This window comes from Loxodonta africana, chromosome Y (assembly GCF_030014295.1).
Source record: "Loxodonta africana isolate mLoxAfr1 chromosome Y, mLoxAfr1.hap2, whole genome shotgun sequence".
NCBI lineage: Eukaryota > Metazoa > Chordata > Mammalia > Proboscidea > Elephantidae > Loxodonta > Loxodonta africana.
Genome location: NC_087370.1, coordinates 21,890,337 through 21,918,212, shown reverse-complemented (window position 1 = coordinate 21,918,212; position 27,876 = coordinate 21,890,337). Strand labels below are relative to the sequence as shown.

The 27,876-nt window shown below is 42.9% G+C and overlaps 1 protein-coding gene across 5 annotated transcripts; it reads right to left on the bottom strand.

Moving 5' to 3' along the window:
* Positions 1–27,574, bottom strand: LOC100660427 (zinc finger protein 883-like). 5 transcript variants are annotated; one of them, XM_023539668.2, is made up of 6 exons: positions 27,329–27,574; positions 22,848–23,039; positions 5,646–5,849; positions 5,129–5,255; positions 3,794–3,941; positions 1–2,891 (listed from the first exon to the last, which is right to left on the bottom strand). In XM_023539668.2, the coding sequence occupies exons 3-6, from the start codon at positions 5,736–5,738 to the stop codon at positions 1,055–1,057; spliced, it is 2,205 nt and encodes a 734-aa protein (XP_023395436.1). In that variant the 5' UTR covers positions 5,739–5,849; positions 22,848–23,039; positions 27,329–27,574; the 3' UTR covers positions 1–1,054. The 5 variants fall into 5 exon arrangements, with proteins under 5 accessions (XP_023395436.1, XP_064134858.1, XP_023395437.1 ...); XM_064278788.1 differs by having other exon boundaries at positions 5,646–5,846; XM_023539669.2 differs by having other exon boundaries at positions 27,341–27,574.
* Between the last annotated feature and the right edge of the window lie 302 nt (positions 27,575–27,876).

The window sequence follows — 27,876 nt, the reverse complement described above, 5'->3', positions numbered from 1 at the left end:
CCTACTTAAGAAAGCTCTGAATAATCAAATCTGAGACAATTTGAGCAAGATAAAATAATGATAATAATATGGATTATAGTATTTATTAAATTGGCATAAACAATAAATAAAGGGGAGAGAAGGGAGAGCTATTCTTTGCAGAAATCCCATTGATAAACATAGACTAAATGACTGGAACAGAAAACACCATTTGGTAAATATCCAGTCATAATAATCGGTGGTAACAATTATCAATGGGTAATTTTTTTACTAAAATTAGTAGGCTAAAGTTTGATGAAAAACAGAATATTTGCACAATCTCAAATTATCACCGTATGTGAAACTTACTAATTCTAAATGATAAAAGTTAACTTTACAATAGGAAAAAATGGGAGGAAATGTGGTAAGTATGGAAACAGTACACTATTAAACCACATACGAGTTCAGTGTACATCCACTTCTCACTTACTGACATGGTTAGTTTCCAAAGACCAGGCCACTATGGGAAAATAAGCCTTATTCAAAAATTAAGGCCTCTGGAACCAAACTCCCAAAGCATATCAATACACAGATACCAAACCACTGAGAATCATGATCCAGCCATTTTGACACATAACATCATCAAGCACCTTCAGTATTACTCTCACCTTGCACCTCACCAGTCTTTACTGCCAGACATACATCATTAATATGCAAAAAAGTTGGACAGTAGGTTTTTTACTGTCATAAAAGTGAAGTGTCAGAAAGAAGACAGTAAGTGAGAAGTAGGTATATTTATTGTATGCAAAATAACATCAATAAAACGTTAAAAAATGTAAAACCACACGTGCGTGCTCAAGGCTTTTCCATGCAGCCTTATTTGTAACAGCCAAAGACTTTTAGAAAGGTAAAATTCAGCAAGGACTAAGAAAGTAACCAACACTGACTGATGAGTAAAGCCTCGCAGTTAAAACTGCCACTTCTCCCAAAGGCACAAAGTAGCTCTAATGACCCCTTCCTTGAGTTAATATTCTTTCATACTCACTGAGTAATTCTGTTCTTTAAGCCCAGACTTTGGGAAATTGGTTATTTGAAATCATAGCAGGAAAAATGAAACATCCCACTTTTGAGTAGTCTCCCCACTGTGAGTTCTTATATGTCTAGTGAGGTGTGAGGCCTGACTGAAAGCTTTCCCACACTGTTTACATTCATAAGGCCGCTCTCCACTGTGAGTTCTTGTATGCGTAGTGAGGCTTGAGGAATCACAAAAGGCTTTCCCACATTCCTTACATTCATAAGGCCTCTCTCCACTGTGTGTCCTTATATGTGTAGTGAGGGATGAGGCCTGGCTAAAGGCTTTCCCACATTCCTTACATTCATAGGGCCTTTCTCCTGTGTGAGTTCTTATATGTGAAGTCAGGGCTGAGGAATGACTGAAGGCTTTCCCACATTCCTTACATTCATAAGGTTTCTCTCCACTGTGAGTTTTTATATGTGTAGTCAGATGTGAGGACTGACTAAAGGTTTTCCCACATTGCTTACATTCATAAGGCCGAGCTCCACTGTGAGTTCTTATATGTGTAGTGAGGTATGAGGCCCGATTAAACGCTTTCCTACATTCCTTACATTCATAAGCCCTCTCTCCACTGTGAGTTCTTATATGTCTAGTGAGGGCTGAGGCTTGACTGAAGGCTTTCCCACATCCCTTACATTCATAAGGCCTCTCTCCACTGTGAGTTCTTATATGTGTAGTGAGTGCTGAGGAACAACTAAAGCCTTTCCCACATTCCTGACATTCATAAGGTCTCTCTCCACTGTGAGTTTTTATATGTGTAGTGAGGTATGATGCCCGACTAAAGGCTTTCCTACACTGCTTACATTCATAAGGCCTAACTCCACTGTGAGTTCTAACATGTTGAGTGAGGAATGAGGCGCGACTAAAGGCTTTCCCACATTGCTTACATTCATAGGGCCTCTCTCCTGTGTGAGTTCTTATATGTGTAGTGAGGGCTGAAGAACAACTAAAAGCTTTGCCACATTCCTTACATTCATAAGGTTTCTCTCCACTGTGAGTCCTTATGTGTGTAATAAGGGATGAGGCCTGACTAAAGGCTTTCCCACATTCCTTACATTTATAAGGCTTCTCTCCACTGTGAGTTCTTATATGTGTAGTGAGGTGTGAGGCCTGACTGAAGGCTTTCCCACATTCCTTACACTCATAAGGCCTCTCTCCACTGTGAGTTTTTATATGTTTAGTGAGATGTGAGGAACACCTAAAGGCTTTCCCACATTCCTCACATTCATAAGGCCTTTCTCCACTGTGAGTTCTTGTATGCTCAGTGAGGTGTGAGGAACAAATAAAGGCTTTCCCACATTCCTTACATTTGTAAGACTTATCTCTGCTGTGAAATTTTTTACGTAAAATGAAGGATGAAGTACAACTACAGGTGTTACAACATTCTTTACATTCATACTTATGATCTCTCAAGTGTGTCCAAACGGATGAGCAACTACAGAAATCTTTCCTACATTTGTTACATTCAGGTCGATTCTCACCAATGAGTGTCGTCACAGGATTCTTAAGGGTTGAGATACAAATGAAGTCCTTCCCAGAAACCTTACATTTACATGATTTCTTTCCATTAAGAGCTCTCATAGGAGTGGCCAGGTGAGAAGGGCAATTGCTGGCTTCTCCACATTCCTTACGCTGACAGGTATTGCATCCCGTGTGAGATCTGCCATGATGGTTATGTGATGAGTGATCCATGAAGGCTTTTCCACACTCACAGCATTCAATAGGATTTGCTTCTGGAGAATTTCTTTTTAGCACAGTAACATTTGGAGTCCGGCTGAGAGTATTCCCACACTGATTGCCTTCATTACGTTCACAGTGGTTCTCTATTCTATGATTTCTGTTAAAAATAGGCAAGACGCTGTTGGAAATAAATTTGTTCCATTTCATCATTATCAAACACAGTGAACATGCACAGTTTTGGCCCTGACTTGTCTCATGTTTTATACGTTGAATCATCTAGTTTCTAAAATATGTGCCTTTCTGATAATTGTGTCTAAGTGAAATATGCTTCAAATACTTGATATGTGACTCAGATTTATGAAAATGTTATATTGTGAAAATTCTCTGAACACATAATATTACAGCTAGGTTTACATATATTGCTGGTGTTAGATTCCATCGAATTGCTTTCAACTCATAGGAACGCCATGTAAAACAAAATGAAATATTGACTTGTCCTGCAATATCCTCATTGCTTTGTTTTAGCCCACTGTTGCAGCCACTGTGTCAATCCATCTCATTGAGGGTCTTCCTTTCACTCTCCACCTTACCAAGCATTATATATATAACTGCTCCTCGCTTATAGACATGGTTAGGTTCCAAAGAACAGGATGTTATGCAAACACTGGCGTTATGTGAAAATTACGGTAGCTTAGGCCTAACCAGGAATGTGTTTCAGTGTTTATTTTAGCCGAGTACTCTCAATGTGCAAGAGATGCTCTGAAACGGCCAAATGACAGCATTACGAAACTGCCAAACCAAATGGAATCATGGTTCAGCCAAGCTGACAAACAACCTTAACTGTCACAGCCAGCATTACTGTCGCATCGCACCTCGACATTCGTTACTTCCAGATATACATCGTCGACGCACGAAATAGTAGAATAGAAGATTTTATGCTACTGTTGGAAATACAAGGTAGTCAATAAGCAAGAAAGTGTGCAAACATATATATATGTGTGTGTATAAGTATACAATGTCACAACACCTTAGGACTTTTCTCCTGAAGCACTGTTTTCCCTTGTATGAATAATTACTCACCTCAAATGTCTCCTCTGGTTCTTACTCTGATCTTTATTGCCATGCAATTCAGGGCTTTCTCCTAACATGGAGGACCATGTTTTATTCTTAATAAATTGTATCATTATATCTTCAGTGGATGAGTTTTCTTCATTACCATTTAGAGAGACTGACCCAATAATTCAAGTTGAGGTTCACAATATGAAACAAAAAGGAAAAGAATCATTAGGGGAAAAAAAGGCTGTTGTGAACGAAGAAAGACTTAATCGTATTTCACTGTTTGAGCACTTTGGCAATGGTTACAAAAGGAATGCCCTTGAAAATACTTCCATTGGCGTTGACAGCGATGGCAACATGAGTAGGTGTCATTAGGAGAGCTAACAGAAAGATGGTGAACACAATGCAGATGCAATACTAAAAGCAGAAAAGAGTCTCCACGGCTGTAAGTGTGAGAGGATTGCTAACATCAGAAAACGAAGCTCAGGTAACTGAGAAGTTGTGTCCTAAACCCAAAAGAGACTTCTCTCGCTGACCAAGTGAAATGTAATTCCCTCCATACAGGGTGGCCCTTCACAAATTCTGGCTTTCCTGGTGCTTCCCAATACACTGCACCTGGATGAGAACTATCTCCACTGTCCTCAGATCTTCCCCTTTTTGCTCTGGGAAGACAAATGTGTAGAGCTGACATGGTGCTCATGGAGACATGCGCACCATGAAAGAAGACAGTGACGAGCAATGAACATCTTGACGCTGAGCCAACACTTTGCTCTTCAGAGTCTCTGAAGAAAGACAGGTGTGAGTTTATTTACTGCAAAATAATCACGTCAGGCTTGCAATAAACACAGTAAAACTCTCTACAAGGTCTCAAACCACAAATCTCTCAGTGCCTCAGAGTGACCCTTGAAACCAATGTTTACACTTAGAACACCTGAAGAGCCTCAGGGCTTTTAATCACAAGAAAAAACTTAAAAAAAAAAAGACAAACCAACAACCCGTTTCCACTGAGTCAATTCCAACTCATAATGGCCCTACAGGACAGAGGAGAACTGCCCCATAAGGTTCCCAAGGAGCAGCTGGTGGATTTAAACTGCCGACCTTTTTTTTTTTTTTTTTTGGTTAGCAGCCGAGCTCTGAATCACTGCACTGACAGAGCCTTAAGTACAAGTGAAATGAAAATTAGGTTTAATACATACAGCTTTATGTTCATGGGGAAACCAGGTTTTGTAAGCTCATTAGACCAGGTGACCATGACTGTTTTATATACCAATTTATTCCCACTCCTTAGCCCAAATATTGAAGAAAAGTCCATGAATAAAATATTTTTGTTCACTAAAAAACAAAACATGCCATTCTTACCTACTGAGGCAAGGTTTCTGAAGGTTTCCATCATCACATCTCTGTAGAGTTTCCTCTGAGCAACATCCAGGAAAGCCCACTCTTCCTGGGTAAAGAGCACGGCCACGTCCTCAACGACCACTGAGTCCTGAAACATCCCACACATTCTATATCAGCAAGGTAGCATGTACTCCACTGTGTACAAGAATGAAGGGTAAGGCTGACAGTCCTGGGGAACCAAGAATTCATAGGGATTTGACACAGCTTATGTGTTCTCCCAAGGTCTACTCCAGGGTATAGCCATCAGCCTGTCCTTCGCTAACTACATTCAGTTCCTCACTGACTGCATCCAGTCTCGCTGACTTCCAACACACTGAAATGACCTCTCTACAGTTTGACTGAGACCAACGGCATTCTTACTCCTCTTGCTTTGTGTTTCAGAACAGTCAGAAAACATACCAAAAATTACAGAATTGCTCTCATTTAGATCATCACTTCCTTGTGAACAAACAATTACACCCCCTTTCAAGATACCCACCAGAACACTCATCACCACAGAAAGCACAGGGTGAAGGCAGGATGAGGTATTAACAACTGGAAAACAGTTCAGGATGGCTATTTCTCCTTTCATCCTTCACAGTCATAGGAGGACCAAGGGCCTGCAAAAACTGGCAGCAAGGCCCTTGGCTGGTCGTATTTTCTTGAACAACTCTAGTAGTTTAGGAGAAGAGAGGTACACCTGCTGAAAATAGAATATTCTTTTGGAGAACTATGAATTTTTACATGTCACTCACCTACTTTTCAAAAACTTGGCTGTTCTGTCATTCTTTCTGTCCCTTTCATAGAGACAGGCAAACATAATAAAAGGTAAAAAGAGCTCAGGTGAGACAGGAAAGAAGAGAATCCAGATCTCCCCACAATTCTCAAATTTCAAAACCTGATGCAACTGTACATCATTAGTAACTGTTCCCCTCAGTAAACACACAGTCTAATGTTTTAAGATGACAAAGAGCACTCCCTCTGTAGAAACAAGCATGCCCTTGTGTTTGTTGACTGACAAGAGGTTTTGTTTTCAGTTTGTAATCACTGTACAACATGACAAACTTAATCAATGTCACCAAGTTATAAACGTGAACGTTGCATCAGCAAACGTTTTTTCACATACAATTTTACCACAAAAAACTTAATTTGTGAGTAAGTTGAAGTACAGCTGGTTTAACTGTTAAATGGTCTACGAAGCCTAGGAAACAGAGACTTACACACCAGCCCTCTAGAGGCTCCACCCCCAAATTCTCTCACATTTGCACCCCTGGAAGGCACACAACCATGACTACCTGAACCCTGACCACTGCAATCTCCTGGTCTGCTAAGAGTGACCTCTGTGAGATAGCACCAATCCACTGGCTTCCCTGCATAATGAGGAGAGAAAAGGTTGGCAAATGATACTTTGGGTGCTAAAACAGGGCAACTTCAGAGTAAAAAGACTTCTCTTGTCAGGAAAGTGGTGAAGTGAGCTGTCTATGTCATCTCTAATCTGTCCTGGTCTTACAGGGTCACGGCAACTTAGAGCTAGAGCCAAAATCCAGAAGTCTGCTCTACTGCAGTGGTCCAGGTTACATAATACAAAGTTATCAAAATCCTAATGTTATACAATAGAGTACTGTGAAAAACTTTGCAAAATTTCTCAACACACTACCTCTGTCATGGATTGAATTATGTCTCCCCCAAAATGTGTGTATTAATTTGGCTGGGCCATGATTCCTGGTATTGTGTGATTTTCCTGTATGCTGTAAATCCTGCCTCTATGATGTTAATAAGGGAGGATGGGCAGCAGTTGTGTTAGTGAGGCAGGACTCAGCCTACAAATTGGATTGTGTTTTGAGGCAATCTCTTGAGATATAAAAGGAAGAAGTAAGCAGAGGGATGGGGGGACCTCATATCACCAAGAAAGCAGTGCTAGGAGCAAAGCGCGTCCTTTGGGCCTGGCGTCCCAGCACAGAGAAACTCCTAGCCTGGGGGAAGATTGATAAGAAGGCCGGCAGAGAGACAAAACTTTTCCCTGGAGCTGACACTCTAAATTTGGACTTTTTGCCTACTTTACTGTGAAGAAATACATTTCTCTTTGTTAAAGCCATCCATCCACATGTGATGTCTCTGTTATGGCAGCACTAGATAACTAAGACACCCTTATTTATCTCTCAGGATTCTCCTAAACAGATATTATTTGAAACAGCTAATCGCTGAGTAAAGTAAGAAATAATCAATCGATCACAGGCGCAATGTCACCCCCATGGAATAATGATGGTCCAGGATCACAATGCAGGTCAATTTGTCTTTGATGCCTAAATTCCTATCAACTCCGTTTCTGTTCACATGCATACAGTTTTGTTGTTATTTTGGCTGTTATTCTCCAATGACACCATGTATGATCTAGAGTCCTGCTGGATACTAGGAAGAGAAAAAAAAAAAAAAAACAAACCCAGTGCCGTCGGGTTGATTCCGACTCATAGCGACCCTATAGGACAGAGCAGAACTGCCCCATAGTTTCCAAAGAGCACCTGGTGGATTCGAACTGCGGACCCTTGGTTATCAGCCGACAGCACTTAACCAGTATGCCACCAGGGTTTCCCTAGGAAGAGGAGAAAAAGGAAATATCCTATTCAATCAGACAACAAGGGGCTAAGACTTCTTCCCTTCAGACTCTTAACTATGGTTACCTTCATTTATTAAAACTGACTTATGTAATGCTGACACAGAGCCTACTTCATGTCAACAAAGCAGATATAGCAGTGAATAATATAGAAATATCACGATGTCCATGGGCTGTGAGTCCTTTGACTGTGGACAGAAAACTTAATAAATACACATATATGTACATACACACACACTCTCATGAGAGCATAACAGTCATTCAAGCTATGTCTGACCACATACACATCGGGGTTTGGCGCACATGCTCCAGATGATAGAGTAAAACAAGAAAAGGAAAGAAAAGTATACAGACTGTTGAAGATGGTATAAGCTGTTTTTGTTTATTCGTGAAATGACCGTCTATACAGGAAATCCCAAAGAATCAAGAAAACCACTCACGAAACTAATAACTGATTGTACCAAAGCTGCAAGATAAAAGATTAATACACAAAACTCAAATGCCTTCCTACATTCCAGTAAAGAACAACTGCAATTTGAAATTAAAAACAGAATAGCATTTACACTGGTAACAATAATGACAAAAATGAAACAGTATAAATGTAATAAAGTATACAAAACATATATATGAAGAAAACTACAAAACTCTTGATGAAAGAATTCAAAGGTTTAAATGAAAGGAGAGCTATTCCATGTTCATGTATGGGAAAACTCAATATTGTTAAGATGCCACCTCGTCCCAAAGTGATCTATACTTTCAATGCAATCCCAATCAAAATCCCAGCAAGTCCTTTTATGAACATTGACAAACTTTTTAACATTTACATGGAAAGTGGAAAGGCTCATAAAAGCCAAAAAAACATTGAAGAAGTAAGTTGGAAAACTGCCACTGCACCACTTCAAGACTAACCTCTGAAGCTACAGTAATCAACACTGTATGGTACTGGCAAAAAAAAAAAAAAAGACAAACAGGTCAATGGAACAGAAGAGAGAACACAGAAATAGATACAAATATAGTCATCTGACCTTGGAGTAAATCAAAAGCAAATGAATGTAGAAAGGATAGCCACTTCAATCAGTGGTGCTGTAACACCTATACATCTACTAGCAAAAAAAAGGTATTTACACAAAGTTCTTACACCTTTAAGAAACATTAACACAGCATAGCCCAAAGACATACATGTCAATGCAAAACTATAAAACTTCAAGAAGACAACCTGGGAGAAAACCTAGATGACCTTGGGTTTGGTGGTGATTTTTTAGATACTACATTCAAAGTGCGACCCATGAGAGGTGGGGACAAGATGGCAGAGTAGTCAGACACTTCCTGTAGTCCCTCTTGCAACGAAGATCCAAAAGAACAAGTCAATCAACTATACAGGACAATCTAGGAGCCCTGAACACTGAAGACAGTGTTGAGGAATCGGACTGAGCAGCAGGGGGAGGGAGAGACGGTTCAGAAGCAGGAAGGAGTTGCCAGACTCAACCTGGCCAATATCGGCACCCTGCAGCTAAATCAGCTGGTGTGAGTGGTGAGGCAAGCAGCGGGGCTCGGGATGCGTGTTCCACACAGGGAGAGAACTAGCAGCGCAAAGTCTGCTCAAACCTCAAGAAGCAGCGAGAAACATCGCTCAATTGGCAAAAGATTAAGTACGAGCATCTAATCTACCACATGGATCGAAAAAAAACCTTTTGGGAAGTAACTCTCTCCCATTTACCCGCCCCCTCCCCGCTCTGCTCCGGGTCCCAGTCCGCTTCAGTGATTGTTGCGCTCCCTGGGCCAGATGTAGGACCCGTCACGCACTCTGAGCCATTCTCCTGGCTTTGGAGAGGGAGCAAATTAATAAGAAAAAATAATCTACCAGCTCCCCTAAGCCAGGATCTCAGGACAGGCACAACCCCTTTAATTAGGCACAAGCATAAGGGGTCCACAGACTTTGAATGCCTTTCACCCCTGCATAGACCTGTGTGGCCCCATTTCAACAGCACAGGCCCTCATTAGCACGGTATAACAGGGTACATACCTGAAGCCTATTTTCATCTGTATCTGCTATAATGGGGAGTAGCAGATTTGTGATATATGACACTTCCCTGCCCATTAAGCAGCGTCCTCACTTACCCACATCAGCGGCCTGATGACTGGTGACTCCACCCACTCCACTGAGCCACCTGTGACAAGGGTCCAAGAATAAGTGGTGACTCCCAGTCCTTACAGCCAACAGCACTGGGTGCCCATACTCTAGCTGCAAAACCCACCTACCTATATGCTCTACATGCTGGTGTAGTGATCAAGTGCTACAGCTGCTAACCAAGAGGTTGGCAGTTCAAATCCGCCAGGCACTCCTTGGAAACTCTTTCGGGCAGTTCTACTCTACCCTATAGGGTCGCTATGAGTCAGAATCAACTCAATGGCAGTGGGTTTGGGGTGGTTTAGAGCAGAATTAAATGAAATAAAGAATAGAAAAAAATTGAAAGAGTTAATAAGACCAAAAGCTGCTTCTTTCAAAAGATCAACAAAACTGATAAACCACTGACCAAACTGACAAACGAAAAACTCCAGAGGAAGAAAATAACCCAAATAAAAAGTGAGATGGGCGATATCACAACAGACCCAACTGAAATTAAAAGAATCATAACAGAATACTACAAAAAACTGTATTCCAATAAATTTGAAAACCTAGAGGGAACGGACAAATTTCTAGAAACACACTACCTAACTAAACTAACACAAACAGAGGTAGAACAACTAAATAAACCCATAACAAAAGAAGAGACTGAAAAGGTAATAAAAACTACCAACAAAAAAAAAAGCCCTGGCCCTGACGGCTTCACTGGAGAATTCTACCAAACATTCAGAGAAGAGTTAATACCACTACTAGTAAAGGTATTTCAGAGCATAGAAAAGGATGGAATACTTCCAAACTCATTTTATGAAGCCACCATATCCCTGATACCAAAACCAGGTAAAGACACCACAAGAAAAGGAAATTATAGAACTATATCCCTCATGAACGTAGATGCAAAAGTCCTCAACAACATTCTAGCCAATAGAATTCAACAACATATCAAAAAAAATAATTCACCATGACCAAGTGGGATTCATACCAGGTGTGCAGGGATGGTTCAACATTAGAAAAACAATCAATGTAATCCATTGTATAAATAGAACAAAAGACAAGAACCACATGATCTTATCAGTTGATGCAGAAAGTCATCCAACAAAGTGCAACACCCATTCATGATAAAAACTCTCAGCAAAATAGGAACAGAAGGGAAATTCCTCGACATAATAAAGGGCATTTATATAAAAAAATTTATTTTCATACAAAGCCAACAGCCAACATCACCCTAAATGGAGAGAGCCTGAAAGCATTCCCCTAGAGATTGGGAACCAGACAAGGATGCCCTTTATCAAAACTCTTATTTGACATTATGTTGGAGATCCTAGCAAGACCCGTTAGGCTAGATAAAGAAATAAAGGGCATCCAGATTGATAAGGAAGAAGTAAAAGTATCTCTATTTGCAGATGACATGATCTTATACACAGAAAACTCTAAAGAATCCTCAAGAAAACTACTGAAACCAATACAAGAGTTCAGCAGAGTATCAGGATACAAGATAAACATACAAAAATCAGTTGGATTCCTCTACACCAACGAAAAGATCATCAAAGAGAAAATCACCAAACCAATACCATTTACAGTAGCCCCCCAAAAGATAAATACTTAGGAATAAATCTTACCAGAGATGTAAAAGACTTATACAAAGAAAACTGCAAGAAACCAAAAGAGACCTACATAAGTGGAAAAACATACCTTGCTCAAGGATAGGAACACTTAACATTGTAAAAATGTCTATTCTACCAAAACAAATCTATACATAAAATGCACTTCCGATCCAAATTCCAATAACATTTTTTAATGAGATGGAGAAACAAAACATCAACTTCATATGGAAAGGGACGAGGCCCTGGATAAGTAAAACATTACTGAAGAAGAAAGAGCAAAGTGGGAGGCCTCATGAACCAGAGACTACATCATCCTGAGACCAGAAGAACTAGATGGTGCCTGGCTACAACCGATGACTGCCCTGACAGGGAATACGACAGAGAACCCCTGAGGGAGTAGAAGAGCAGTGGGATGCAGACCCCTAATTCTCATAAGACCAGACTTAATGGTCTGACTGAGACTAGAAGGACCCCAGCAGTCATGGCCCCCAGACCTTCTGTTGGCCCAGAACAGGAACCATTCCCAAAGCCAACTCTTCAGACATGGATTGGACTGGACAATGGGTTGGAGAGGCATGCTGTTGACGAGTGAGCTTCTTGGATCAGGTGGACACTGGAGACTATGTTGGCATCTCCTGCCTCAAGGGGAGATGAGAGGGTGAAGGGAGTTAGAAGCTGGCGAAATGGACACGAAAAGAGAGACAGGGGGGAAAGACTGGGCTGTCTCATTAGGGGGAGAGTAATTGGAAGTGCGTAGCAAGGTGTACACGGGTTTTTGTGTGAGAGACTGACTCAATTTGTAAACTTTCACTTAAAGCAGAATAAAAATTATATTAAAAAAAAATGGCAGGCCTCACACACTACCTGATTTGAGAACCTATTATACCACCACGGTGGTCAAGACAGCCTGGTACTGGTACAACAACAGATACATAGACCAGTGAAACACAAATTCATCCACCTATGAGCAGCTGATATTTGACAAAGGTCCAAAGTCTGTTAATTGAGGTAAATACAGTCTCTTTAACAAACGATGCTGGTATAACTGCATATCCACCTGCTAAAAGTGAAACAAGATCCATACATCACACCACGCAAAAAAAAACTAAAAAAAATGGATCAAAGACCTAAATATAAAATCTAAAACCATAAAGGTCGTGGTAGAAAAAAAAGGAATAACACTAGAAGCCCTAATACATGGCATAAACAGAATACAAAACATTACTAACAATGCCCAAACACCAGAAGAGAAACTAGATAACTGGGAGCTCCTAAAAATCAAATACTTACGCTCATCAAAAGACTTCACCAAAAGAGTGATGGAGAAACAAATCACCAACTTCATATGGAAGGGAAAGAAGCCTCGGATAAGTAAAGCATTACTGAAAAAGAAGAAGAAAGTGGGAGGCCTCACTCTACCTGATTTCAGAACCTATTATACAGCCACAGTAGTCAAAACAGCCTGGTACTTGTACAACAGTCACATAGACCAGTGGAACAGAATTGAGAACCCAGATATAAATCCATCCACATATGAGCTGCTGATATTTGACAAAGGCCCAGTGTCAGCTAATTGGGGAAAAGATAAGTCTTTTTAACAAATGGTGCTGGCATAACTATATATCCATTTGCAAAAAAATGAAACAGGACCCATACCTCACACCATGCACAAAAACTAACTCCAAGTGGATCGAAGACCTAAACATAAAGACTAAAACGATAAAGATCATGGAAGAAAAAATAGGGACAACCCTAGGAGCCCTAATACAAGGCATAAACAGAATGCAAAACATTACCAAAAATGATGAAGAGAAACCAGATAACTGGGAGCTCCTAAAAATCAAACACCTATGCTCATCTAAAGACTTCACCAAAAGAGTAAAAAGACCACCTACAGACTGGGAAAGAATTTTTGGCTATGACATCTCTGACCAGCGCCTGATCTCTAAAATCTATAGGATTCTGTCAAAACTCAACCACAAAAAGACAAACAACCCAATCAAGAAGTGGGCAAAGGATATGAACATACATTTCACTAAAGAAGATATTCAGGCAGCTAACAGATACACGAGAAAATGCTCTCGATCATTAGCCATTAGAGAAATGCAAATTAAAATGACGATAGATTCCATCTCACTCCAACAAGGCTGGCATTAATCCAAAAAACACAAAATAATAAATGCTGGAGAGGCTGCGGAGAGATTGGAACTCTTATACACTGCTGGTGGGAATGTAAAATGGTAAACCACTTTGGAAATCTATCTGGCGTTATCTTAAAAAGTCAGAAATAGAACTTCCATACAACCCAGAAATCCCACTCCTTGGAATATACCCTAGAGAAATAAGAGCCTTCACACAAACAGAAATATGCACACCCATGTTTATTGCTGCTCTGTTTACAATAGCAAAAAGCTGGAAGCAACCAAGGTGTCCATCAATGGATGAATGGGTAAATAAATTGTGGTATATTCACACAATGGAATACTACGCATCGATAAAGAACAGTGACGAATCTGTGAAACATCTCATAACATGGAGGAACCTGGAAGGCATTATGCTGAGCAAAATCAGTCAGAGGCAAAAGGACAAATATTGTATAAGACCACTATTATAAGATCTTGAGAAATAGTATAAACTGAGAAGAACACATACTTTTGTGGTTACAAGAGGGGGAGGGAGGGAGGGTGGGAGAGGGTTTTTTACTGATTAGTTAGTAGGTAAGAACTGCTTTAGGTGAAGGGAAGATCAATACTCAATACATGGAAGGTCAGCTCAATTGGACTGGACCAAAAGCAAAGAAGTTTCCGGGATAAACTGAATGCTTCAAAGGTCAGTGGAGCAAGGGCGGGGGTTTGGGGACCATGGTTTAAGGGGACTTCTAAGTCAATTGGCAAAATAATTCTATTATGAAAACATTCTGCATTCCACTTTGAAATGTGGCGTCTGGGGTCTTAAATGCTAACAAGTGGCCATCTAAGATGCATCAATTGGTTTCAGCCCACCTGGATCAAAGGAGACTGAAGAACACCAAGGTCACATGATAACTAAGAGCCCAAGAGACAGAAAGGGCCACATGAACCAGAGACCTACATCCTCCTGAGACCAGAAGAACTAGTTGGTGCCCGGCCACAATCGATGACTGCCTGACAGGGAGCACAACAGAGAACCCCTGAGGGAGCAGGACATCAGTGGGATGCAGACCCCAAATTCTCACAAAAAGACCAGACTTAATGGCCTGACTGAGACTAGAGGAATCCTGGCGGTCATGGTCCCCAAATCTTCTGTTGGCCCAGGACAGGAACCATTCCCGAAGACAACTCATCAGACATGGAAGGGACTGGACAGTGGTTAGGAGAGAGACGCTGATGAAGAGTGAGCTATTTGTATCAGGTGGACACTTGAGACTGTGTTGGCATCTCCTGTCTGGAGGGGGGATGGGAGGATAGAGAGAGTTGGAAGCTGGCAAAATTGTCACGAAAGGAGAGACTGGAAGGGCTGACTCATTAGGGGGAGAGCAAGTGGGAGTACGGAGTAAGGTGTATATAAACTTATATGTGACAGTCTGACTTGATTTGTAAACGTTCACTTGAAGCTCAATAAAAGTTAAAAAAAAAAAAAAGAGTGAAACGATAACCTACCAACTGGGAAAAAAGTTTTGGCTTCAGCATATCTGATCAGGGTCTAATCTCTAAAATCTACAAGATACTGCTAAACTTCAACCACAAAAAGACAAACAACCCAATTAAAAAATGGGCAAAGGATATAAACAGACACTTCACCAAAGAAGGCATTCGGGCAACTAACAGATACATGAGGAAACACTCACGATCATTAGCCACTAGCAAAATGCAAATCAAAACTACAATGAGATTCCATCTCACTCCAACAAGACTGGCATTAATCCAAAAAACACAAAACAATAAATGTTGGAGAGGTCGTGAAGAGGCTGGAACACTTACACACTGCTGATGGGAATGTAAAATGGTACAACTACTTTGAAAATTGATTTGGCGTTTCCTTAAAAAGCTAGAAATAGAACTGCCATACCATCTAGCAATCCCACTCCCTGGAATATATCCTAGAGAAGTAAGAGCTGTCACATGAATAGATAATACGCACACCCATGTTCACTGCAGCACTGTTCACAATAGCAAAAAGAAGGAACAACCTAGGTGCCCATCACGGAATGAAGAGATAAATTATAGCATATTCACGCAATGGAATGCTATGTAATCATAAAGAACAACGATGAATCTGCAAAACATCTCATAACGTGCATGAACCTGGAAGACATTATGCTGAGTGAAAAAAGAACGAGGAAAAAAAGGTAAAGAAATAAGAATGTTAAATGGTGGGGGAGGTCTCATTCCATTTTACTTTATAGATTAAATAATTGTATATATACTACCATTACCCATTGCTGTCAAGTCAATTCCGACTCACAGCAACCCTATAAGACAGAGTAGATCTGCCTATAGGGTAGAACTGCCCCATAGGGTTTCCAAGAAGCGCCTGGCAGATTTGAACTGCCCATCTTTTGGCTAGCAGCCGTAGCTCTTAACCACTACGCCACCAGGGTTTCTGCTGTATACACAGAGCCTCAAAAGATGGTACAGATGATTACAGGATTGAGGGAATTTAGCAAGTATTCAGATTAGGAAGTAAATACCAATAACGGTTTACTTTAAGTATTTCATGTATATACACTAGTACCAAACACTGAGAAATTAACTTTTAAAAGGTAACATGTATTTTAGTAAAAATAGAAGGTACCTAAAAGGAGTGTCTCCCATGTGTAGGTCAGTTTGTCGTACTGTGGGGGCTTGCGTGTTGCTGTGATGCTGGAATCTATGCCACCGGTATTCAGACACCAGCAGGGTCACCCATGGAGGACAGGTTTCAGCTGAGCTTCCAGACTAAGACAGACTAGGGGGAAAGACCCGGTAGGCTACTTCTGAAAAGCATTAGCCAGTGAAAACCTTATGAATAGCAGCGGAACGTTGTCTGATAAAGTGCTGGAAGATGAGCCCCCCAGGTTGGAAGGCACTCAAAAGATGACTGGGGAAGAGCTGCCTCCTCAAAGTAGAGTCGACCTTAATGACGTGGATGGAGTAAAGCTTTCTGGACCTTCATCTGCTGATGTGGCACGACTCAAAATGAGAAGGAACAGCTGCAAACATCCATTAATAATCGGAACCTGGAATGTACGAAGTATGAATCTAGGAAAATTGGAAATTGTCAAAAATGAAATGGAACGCATCAAACATCGATATCCTAAGCATTAGTGAACTGAAATGGACTGGTATTGGCCATTTTGAATCGGACAATCATATAGTCTACTATGCTGGGAATGACAACTCGAAGAGGAATGGTGTTCATTCGTCATCAAAAAGAACGTTTCAAGACCTATCCTGAAGTACAACATTGTCAGTGGTAAGATAATATCCATACGCCTACAAGGAAGACCAGTTAATACGACTACTATTCAAATGTACGCATCAACCACTAGGGCCAAAGATGAAGAAATAGAAGACTTTTATCAGCTGCTGCAGTCTGAAATTGATCGAACATACAATCAAGATGCATTGATAATTACTGGTGATTGGAATGCGAAAGTTGGAAACAAAGATGAAGGATCAGTAGTTGGAAAATATGGCCTTGGTGATAGAAACGATGCCGGAGATCGAATGATAGAATTTTGCAAGACCAACGACTTCGTCATTGCAAATACCTTCTTTCATCAACATAAACGGCGACTATACACATGGACCTCACCAGATGGAACACACTGAAATCAAATTGACTACATCTGTGGAAAGAGAACAGCTCAATATCATCAGTCAGAACAAGGCCAGGGGCCGACTGTGGAATAGACCATCAATTGCTCATATGCAAGTTCAAGCTGAAACTGAAGAAAATCAGAGCAAGTCCACGAGAGCCAAAATATGACCTTGAGTATATTCCACCTGAACTTAGAGACCATCTCAAGAATAGATTTGACGCATTGAACGCTAGTGACCGCAGACCAGACGAGTTGTGGAATGACATCAAGGACATCATCCATGAAGAAAGCAAGAGGTCACTGAAAAGATAGGAAAGAAAGAAAAGACCAAGATGGATGTCAGAGGAGACTCTGAAACTTGCTCTTAAGCGTCGAGCAGCTAAAGCAAAAGGAAGAATTGATGAAGTAAGAGAACTGAACAGAAGATTTCAAAGGGCCTCTCGAGAAGACAAAGTAAAGTATTACGACATGTGCAAAGAGCTGAAGATGGAAAACCAAAAGGGAAGAACACGCTTGGCGTTTCTCAAGCTGAAAGAACTGAAGAAAAAATTCAAGCCTCGAGTTGCAATAGTGAAGGATTCCATGGGGAAAATATTAAACGACGTTGGAAGCATCAAAAGAAGATGGAAGGAATACACAGAGTCATTATACCAAAAAGAATTAGTCAATATTCAACCATTTCAGGAGGTGGCATATGATCAGGAACCGATGGTACTGAAGGATGTAGTCCAAGCTGCTCTGAAGGCACTGGCGAAAAACAAGGCTCCAGGAATTGATGGAATATCAATTGAGATGTTTCAACAAACAGATGCAGCGCTGGAGGTGCTCACTTGTCTACGCCAAGAAATATGGAAGACAGCTTCCTGACCAACCAACTGGAAGAGATCCATATTTATGCCTATTGCCCAGAAAGGTGATCCAACCAAATGTGGGAATTATAGAACAATTACCATTAATATCACATGCAAACAAAATTTTGCTGAAGATCATTTAAAAATGGCTGTAGCAATATATCGACAGGGAACTGCCAGAAATTCAGGCTGGTTTCAGAAGAGGACGTGGAACCAGGGATACCATTGCTGATGTCAGATGGATCCTGGCTGAAAGCAGAGAATACCTGAAGGATGTTTACCTGTGTTTTATTGACTATGCAAAGGCATTCGACTGTGTGGATCATAACAAACTTTGGATAATGCTGCAAAGAATGGGAATTCCAGAGCACTTAACTGTGCTCATGAGGAACCTTTACATAGATCAAGAGGCAGTTGTTCGAACAGAACAAGGGGATACTGATTGGTTTAAAGTCAGGAGAGGTATGCATCAGGGTTGTATTCTTTCATCATACCTATTTAATCTGTATGTTGAACAAATAAACCGAGAAGCTGGACTGTATGAAGAAGAATGGGGCATCAGGATTGGAGGAAGACTCATTAACAACCTGCATTATGCAGATGACACAACCTTGCTTGCTGAAAGTGAAGAGGACCTGAAGCACTTACTAATGAAGATCAAAGACCACAGCCTTCAGTATGGATTACACCTCAACATAAAGAAAACAAAAATCCTCACTACTGGACCAGTAAGCAACATCATGATAAATGGAGAAAAGATTGAACTTGTCAAGGATTTCATTTTACTTGGATCCACAATCAACACCCATGGAAGCAGCAGTCAAGAAATCAAAAGACACATTGCATTGCGCAAATCTGCTACAAAAGGACCTTTTCAAAGTGTTGAAGAGCAAAGATGTCACCCTGAAGACTAAGGTGTGCCTGACCCAAGCCATGGTATTTTCAATCACATCATATGCATGTGAAAGCTGGACAATGAATAAGGAAGACCGAAGAAGAGTTGACGCTTTTGAATTGTGGTGTTGGTGAAGAATATTGAATATACCATGGACTGCCAAAAGAACGAACAAATCTGTCTTGGAAGAAGTGCGGCCAGAATGCTCCTTAGAGGCAAAGATGGCGAGACTGCATCTTACATACTTTGGACATGTTGTCAGGAGGGATCAGTTCCTGGAGAAGGACATCATGCTTGGCAGAGTACAGGGTCAGTGGAAAAGAGGAAGACCCTCAACAAGGTGGATTGACACAGTGGCTGCAACAATGAGCTCAAGCATAACAATTTTAAGGATGGCACAGGACCAGGCAGTGTTCTGTTCTGTTGTGCATAGGGTCGAAATGAGTCGGAACCGACTCAATGGCACCTAACAAGAACAACAACAAAAGGAGTGTAATTAAGTAAATTAAAGATCCTAATGAAAAAATTACAAAAACATTAAATGACATCTAAATACAATGAAGTAAATGAAAAGGTAGAGCGTGCTTTTAGAAAATTTTCTCCCAGGTAGATCGTTATTTCCAATTTGCTTCTATATAATTAATCAATTTAATAATTTTTTATGACTTCACCAAAAAAAAAAAAAAAAAAAAGATGTATTTGGAAATGGAAATGTCCATGAATAGCCAACATGGTCTAAGAACAAGGCATGGGGGCTTATCCAAACATGTCATATGTATATATACTTTTATTTATTTATTTTATAAATAAAGCTATGCTATATTAGACAGTTTAGTATCAGTATAAACCAAAAAGAAACCCATTGCCTTCAACTGAATTCTGACTCATAGCCACCTTTTAGGATTTCCAAGGCTGTAAATCTTTATGGAAGTAGACTGCCACATCTTTTTCCCACAGAAGGGCTGGTGGGTTCAAACTACTGAGTTTTAGTTAGCTGCCAACCGCTTTAACCGCTGTGCCACCATGGTTCCCAATGGAAAAAAACAACTGGGCATGGAAAAGGCCCACCTACCTATATAAAATGGATTCTTGACACTGCGAGCAAGGCAGGACAGTTACAGAAAGCACATATACTTCAATACGTGGGGTGGTGGCAACTAAATGGGGTCCCTAAGTGATGCAAAGGGTTAAGCACTCTGCTACTAACTGAAAGGTTGATGGTTTGAGTCCACCCATAATCCCTTGCCATCAATTCTGACTCGCTGCAACTTTATAGGACAGAGTAGAACTGCCCTGCAGGCAACTCTAAAAAAAGGGTTGGGTATCTACTTCAAAAAATCAGCCACTGAAAACCCTAGAGAGTAGATATAGTTCTATTGCAAAACACACGAGGTCACCATGATTCGGAATCGATTCTATGGCAAGTAGTTTTTTTTTTTAATCAACTAATTGGAATAATTAATCTATACTCATTTACGCCATTAAGTAAAAAGTCAATTCCACATCATTTGTTTTATATTTGAAAAAGCGAAATTACAATGTTTTCAGAAGTTATAATCTATAATACTACCAATAACGTTGGGAATAGCCGTAAACTTCTCAATACAGATAGTAACAATCTCCAGACAGGAGGAGACAAGACCTGACCAAGGTCTAAGGACTACCAGCAACCCAGATTACGATTTAAGTTTTACAGTAAAAGTTTCTGTACTTGTTGTTTATGATATAGTTGACAACAGAAAGTTTAAAGCATTACTTTAAAAACAAAAGAAACATAATCTTCATATATTAATTATACAAAATCATCTGAAAATCCCTTCATTTTTATTTTACTTAGCTCAGAAGGGCTTTTATACTTAAACTATTAATTCCTGAATTTTAGAAAGGATTTACATTTATATTTACTACAACAAGCATCATAAGACCAAAATAATGGCCACAATCCAAGCATCCATTCATGGCAATACAGGTCAAAACAACAAAAAAGTCCATCATATGTAGTATTCCGGAGTTTTACAAGAATTTAGATTTAAGCTTTCTACATATTGTTATGAAAATATCACCAGCGTATTTTGTTTAGTAAACAGTATAAATTCCACACCATCTCGTGTAACAAACTAGGGGAAATAAAAAATTTCTACTTGCTTGCTTTTACATAAACAGTGGCAAGATGCTTCAGAAAGTAATAAAGCTGGTTACTTAAAGGAAGCCGGGAGAAGACAGACAGGCTGGATGCGGACAAGATAGGAACAAGTTTTTATAAAGTATACTTTTAAAGTCCATATTGAGTTTCAAACTGTGAAGGTATTATCTTTTGGAAAAACATAACTTCGGCAAACTGTAATGTACTTTTAAACATAATACAGCTTAGATGAGAAATGTTTTTACTAGGAATTCATGTTCATAATAACTAAACCATGTCGAGTTTAATCATCTAGAACCCAACTGTTACTAAATGCTCTAATGCACTTGTACAAATCACGAAAGTATAAATTTGAGCTCTCCTTCTAAACACAGTGACCAGAGATATCAGAATCTGAACACCTATATTCTCTCAGCCAGAAGAATGCTTCTAAAATGACTAAAGTATTTAACACATTAGGGTTTTCTGGCATGACTTGTTAAATGTAACAGGAGTCTTTAAGAACCTTCTCACGATTGAAGTCAGCTTTAGAGTAACTTTTACATCAGTTAAAATAGGCATTCCTCTGTGTTTGAGAAGTTTATATCCACTAAATTGAAAAATTCTCTGCGGAAACACAGTAAATGATCTAGAAATTTTCTTCCAGGGAAACTGTAAACCCAAGAACTTAAATACACACATCTTGTATGTTAGCCTTCTCTAGCAAAAGAAAACACTTTAATTTTAGATTGTTATTCAAAACTATGGAGAACATCAACAATTAGAAAGATTAAGTATTTTTTTCTTTTTCTAGCCATAAATGGGAGAACAAGGACCTAGACTAGGGAGTCATGCTTCCCACACACCTGAAACCCTCAAGGCAAAAAAGCCTTCTCCACTGGAGAAAAAATGTGTCTAGAGAACCCACACAGGATCCACCTGGACACATTGTCCCCAGCTTCATGCCTTTGGTGATGTCAGGACAGTTACCAACACCCCCCAAACCAAAAAAAAACCAAACCCGTTGCCGTTGAGTCGATTCTGACTCATAGCGATCCTATAGGACAGACTAGAAGCTTCCCCATAGGGTTTCCAGGGAGTGCCTGGTGGAATCGAACTTCCAACTTTTTGGTTAGCAGCCCTAGTTCTTAACCACTATGCCACCAGGGTTTCCCAGCAACACCCAGGACCCCATAAACAGTCAGGGCCTTCCCCTACAATCTCTCCACCCCTTCTTCTAACCCATCACACAATGTGAGAGGAAAAGCTGTAGTTTTAGAACTGCACAGAAAATGTTCCACTGCCTGGGGGGAGTCACAAACACTGACCAGAGAGATGGGACAAGGGTTCAGCCTCCACAGCCAGAGGCGCTCCATCTTCAGACTCTGGTCAGGAGACTCTGTCATTCAATACAGAGCACCAAGGCCCAGGGTGGGGATGTTAACACCCCAGGGTGCCAGCTCTGAGAGTCACATAAGGAAGGTGATCCCAGACATCTAAATCCTGAAAAGCCACCTGTGTATAGGGGAAGGGCCCAATGACAGAGGAGCAGGGCCTCAAGGTGCCTCCTAGGCCTCAGTCCCTCAGCCTCCTCTGCTACCTTTTCTCTTCATTGAGGAACCACAGCCCCGCAGCACACAGCTGCTCCCCCAACAATTCAGATCCAGCCTCACCCACTTATGCTAAGGATAACCCAGTTCTCCACAGAACTCACCATTTCCTTCTCCAGTTTCTGGAAGTCTAAGGGAATGTCGTCCCTGAGCCCAAGAAGCCACTTCAGGAAGAGGGACAGGAGTGGAAGCAGAGGCCGGGGCAGTCTGGAGGCAGATGAACAATGTCTGGTCCACACGTGAAGAGGAGCAGTTGAAATCCTTACTGTGGAAGCCAGTCACAGATATAAACAGAACTGGAAAAAGCAGAGGTAACATTTAATTAAAAAATGCTTGTATTTACATAATGAAGGTTAATGTCAACCTTAGCTGGATTTACCCCATTCCGAAAGCTGCAATGATATTTAAACATAGACATACGTGGCAGTAACTGAGGGGACAGGAAGGGTACTCTCTGAGGAGGTGACATGGAAGTGAGACCTGAATTCTAAGAATTATTGAATTCCTAGGGTTAAAAGGTGTTTCTCTAATCAGAAGACATACCTGGTGCAAAGGCTAAAGGCAGGGAAAATCCTGACATCTTTGAAAAAGTGTTTTAAAAATGTGTCAAGAGCTTATCTAACATGGGGGTGTTACAGATTTAAGTCAGAGCACTGTACATAAACCTGAATGTGGAAGGTCTTGTCAGAGAGGGTAAAATATGTGGATTTTAGTCTGTATGTGATTGATAGTTCACTTGGTTTACATTGCTGATACCTGCCTCTTGCTGCTGGGTGGAGACTGTACCTTCTTCTGAAAAGAGAAAAAGGAGGAGAAAGTTCAGAGCTGCTTTTATAATGGAGCTCTCCTCTCAGGGTAAAAAAAAAAGAGGCTATCCCCGAATCTAGTAAATGGATGGTGATGCGGCTTACTGGTTGGGAAAGCCAGGTGAGAAGTAGATTTGTTCTGGTGAAATTTTAAAACCTGCCTTGGACACGTCAAGTTTTAGAGCCTTACAGTCCTTAGTGTCCCAGGTGGACTATGGCAAGGGTTTGGTGTCTGAGTCCGCTGGTACCCAGGAGCCGGTATCTCAACCTGCAGGGTGTCTCCCACTGGCCACGAAGGACCAAACTGTAACCTCTGAAACACACTCCATTCCCACTGCTGAAGCTTCAAGCTAAAGGAGAGGAAGAACACAGTTCTGGCACACATTAGGCCTTTAGCAGATGGAAGCTGATACTGCGGTGTTATCTCAGGGGCAATTCCTAGATTCTGCACTAGGAAAATCAAGTAGTTTCAAATGAAGGCTTGAATTTGACATAAACTGACTACAACACCAGTCACGTCTCCGACAGCAGAACTTTCAGAATATCAATCTCTAGGGAAGGAGAGGGAAAAACAAAAGGCATATTTTTTCTACCGATGTTGAGATTACAAACCAAAAAACCCATACGCCATCGAGTCAATTCCAACTCATAGTGACCCTACAGGACAGAGTACAACTGCCCCACAGGGCTTCCAAGGAGCAGCTGGTGGACTCCAACTGCCGACGTTTTGGTTGGCAGCTGAGCTCTTAACCACCGTGCTGCCAGGACTGTCGAGATTACAAGCGGTGTTTCATGATCATTTTTACTCTACGCATTTTTTAGCTTTTTGGCACATGCACTATTTTTTATAATTTTAAAAAAGAGACGCATATGTTTTCCAACAATGAATTCTCAGATATGATATTAAAAGCATGAGGCATAAAAGACAAAACAGATAAATTAAAAATCCTGTGTGCCTTAAAAAGACCAGATTAATGGTCTGACTGAGATTGGAGGAACCCCCGAAGCCATAGCCCTTGGACACTCTGTTACCCCAGGACAAAAACCATTCCCGAACACAACTGTTTAGACACAGATTAGACTCGACTACGAGACATAAAATAACGCTCGTGAAGAGTGTGCTTCTAGTTCAAGCAGACACCAAATCGGCAGTTCCTCTCTGGAGGCAGGATGAGAAGGCAGGAAGGGACACGAGCTGGTTGGATGGACATGCGAAGCCCGGGGTGGAAACCGGGAGTGTGCTGTCACATTATAGGGACAACAACTAGTGTCACATAATGATACGTGCATACATTTTTGTATGAGAAATTAAATTGAGCTGTAAACGTTCACCTAAAGCACAATTAAAAACAACTCACGTATCAGACGATTTTGTAAGCAAAGTACACAGACAAGCTACAACATGGGAGAAAAGACAGTGAAAGCTGTGAAAGACACAACTAAAAGGGGCTGTTTTGTTTTTCCGGGTCTCGCAATTTTTCTGCCTTTGACAGGGTGCAGCCTTACCACGTTCCTATCGCTTCTTTCAGTGAAAAACAAATTTGAGCTTTCCTTCAACAGTTTCAGCCTGAGAGAGGTTCTGGCTTTCATAGTTTTTACTATAAGTGCGATTCATCTAACTCCTAAGAGTTTAGTATCCAGGATATATAAAGAACCCCTACTGCTCAACAACAAACAAACCAGCCATTTTAAAAATGGGCAAAAAAATTTAAACAGGTCATCAAAGGCGACAGGCAAATGGTCCAGAAACGCATGAAAAGATGCTTGCTACCCTTGTCCTTAGGGAAATGCGAATCACACCCACATCAGAGGTCACCTCATCCCTACTATAATGGCTACTATCAGAAAAACAGAGAACAAGATTTGGGGAGAATACAGAGCAATTGCTAGTGGGACTGTAAAATGCTGCAGCCTCTGTGGAAAACTCTGGCGGTTCTTCAAAATGTTAGGCGTACAAGTACCCTATGACCCAGGAGTTCCCATGCCTAGGAGGGCTGGCGGTGCAAGTGCTTAAGTACCCAGGTGCTGACAACAAGGTTGGCTGCTGGAAGCCATCCGGTGGCTCTGCGGGGGAAAGACCTGGCGATCGGCTTCCCTAAAAATGATTAAAGCCAAGGAAACCTATGGCGCTGTCCTACGCTGTCACTTAGGGTCGCTGTGAGTCTTAAATCCCCGCCAGGACACGCAACAACAGGTAAACACCCAAAACGCTGGAAAGTAGGGACGCACACAAGAATTATTGCTCCAAACTGCCAAAAAGTGGGGAAAAACATGACTTCCGGCTTACGTGGTTTTATTCCAGGTCTCCGAGGCCTCTGGATGTCTCCCGGCTCCCTGAGCAGCACAGGTCTGCGCGGCTCCCACGGTGCCCACCCCTTCACCTGTCCACGCACCGACACACACAGGGAGCGAGCCCGGGGCCCGGGACGCCCGGGACACCCAGGACCCTGCATGTTTCCCGACTCCCTGAGGAGCACAGGTGTGCGCGGCTCCCACCACCTCACCTGTCCACGCACCGACACAAGCAGGGAGAGACCCCGGCGCCAGGGAGGCCCGGGACCCTGCATGTCTCCCCGCTCCCTGAGCACCACAGGTCTGCGCGGCTCCCACGGCTCCCACCACCTCACCTGTCCACGCACCGGCACACGCAGGGAGCGACCCCCGCGCATAGGAGGCCCGGGACCCTGCATGTCTCCCCGCTCCCTGAGCAGCACAGGTCTGCGCGGCTCCCACCACCTCACCTCTCCACGCACCGACACACGCAGGGAGCGACCCCGGCGCCCGGGACACCCGGGACCCTGCATGTCTCCCCGCTCCCTGAGCAGCACAGGTCTGCGCGGCTCCCACCACCTCACCTCTCCACGCACCGACACACGCAGGGAGCGACCCCGGCGCCCGGGACACCCGGGACCCTGCATGTGTCCCGCTCCCTGAGCACCACAGGTCTGCGCGGCTCCCATGGCGCCCACCACCTCACCTGTCCACGCACCGACACACGCACGGAGCGACCCCGGCGCCCGGGACACCCGGGACCCTGCATGTCTCCCCGCTCCCTGAGCAGCACAGGTCTGCGCGGCTCCCACCACCTCACCTCTCCACGCACCGACACACGCAGGGAGCGACCCCGGCGCCCGGGACACCCGGGACCCTGCATGTGTCCCGCTCCCTGAGCACCACAGGTCTGCGCGGCTCCCACCACCTCACCTCTCCACGCACCGACACACACAGGGAGCGACCCCGGCGCCCGGGACACCCGGGACCCTGCATGTCTCCCCGCTCCCTGAGCAGCACAGGTCTGCGCGGCTCCCACCACCTCACCTGTCCACGCACCGACACACGCAGGGAGCGACCCCGGCGCCCGGGACACCCGGGACCCTGCATGTGTCCCGCTCCCTGAGCAGCACAGGTCTGCGCGGCTCCCACCACCTCACCTCTCCACGCACCGACACACACAGGGAGCGACCCCGGCGCCCGGGACACCCGGGACCCTGCATGTCTCCCCGCTCCCTGAGCAGCACAGGTCTGCGCGGCTCCCACCACCTCACCTCTCCACGCACCGACACAAGCAGGGAGAGACCCCCGCGCATAGGAGGCCCGGGACCCTGCATGTGTCCCCGCTCCCTGAGCACCACAGGTCTGCGCGGCTCCCACACCTCCCACCTCACCTGTCCACGCACCGACACACACAGGGAGCGACACCGGCGCCCGGGACACCCGGCACCCTGCATGTCTCCCCGCTCCCTGAGCAGCACAGGTCTGCGCGGCTCCCACCACCTCACCTGTCCACGCACCGACACACGCAGGTCCCACCTCCGCGGCCTCCAAGAAGCAGCTGCGGCCGCGGGGCCGGGGGCGCGCAGGAAACAAGCGCACAAGCGGCGGCGGCTCCAGGGAGGCCCGAGGCTCCGGGAGCGGAGAGACCAGGAGGGCGCGGGGAGCGGGCGCGGCGCCCTCAGACCCGGGACACGACCTGCGCTCACCCCACAGCGGACCAGATGGCTCACACCGACCTCACTCCGGAGCGGGACGGACACCGACCAAGGAGACACACTTCCGCTGTTTCCGGGACGCTAGGTGTTTAGGAGAGGGATTCCGTGCGGGAACTCAGAGCACTGTAACTCCGGTCCGTGGGCTTCAGTGGTTCCCCCTTGTGATTGGAATCTTTATACAGAAAATCCTGGGATTCAAATGCGTATAGGAGCTGAAGCGCGCATTTTAGTAATCAGAGATACCCTTGGGGAATACAAAATGTTCGTGTTTGCATCCGAAGAAAATTTTCCCATATTCTGTACAGAATTAATTGCGTTGCTCCTCATACCTATGTCCC

Coding starts and splice junctions, on each gene's coding strand:
- LOC100660427 (XM_023539668.2), bottom strand. CDS start 5,738: ATGAAAGGAGAAATAGCCATCCTGAACTGTTTTCCAGTTGTTAATACC. Junction 5,256..5,645: donor CTGTGGTGATGAGTGTTCTG/GTGGGTATCTTG, acceptor GGGATGTTTCAG/GACTCAGTGGTCGTTGAGGA. Junction 2,892..3,793: donor AACCAGAGGAGACATTTGAG/GTGAGTAATTAT, acceptor TATTTCCAACAG/CGTCTTGCCTATTTTTAACA.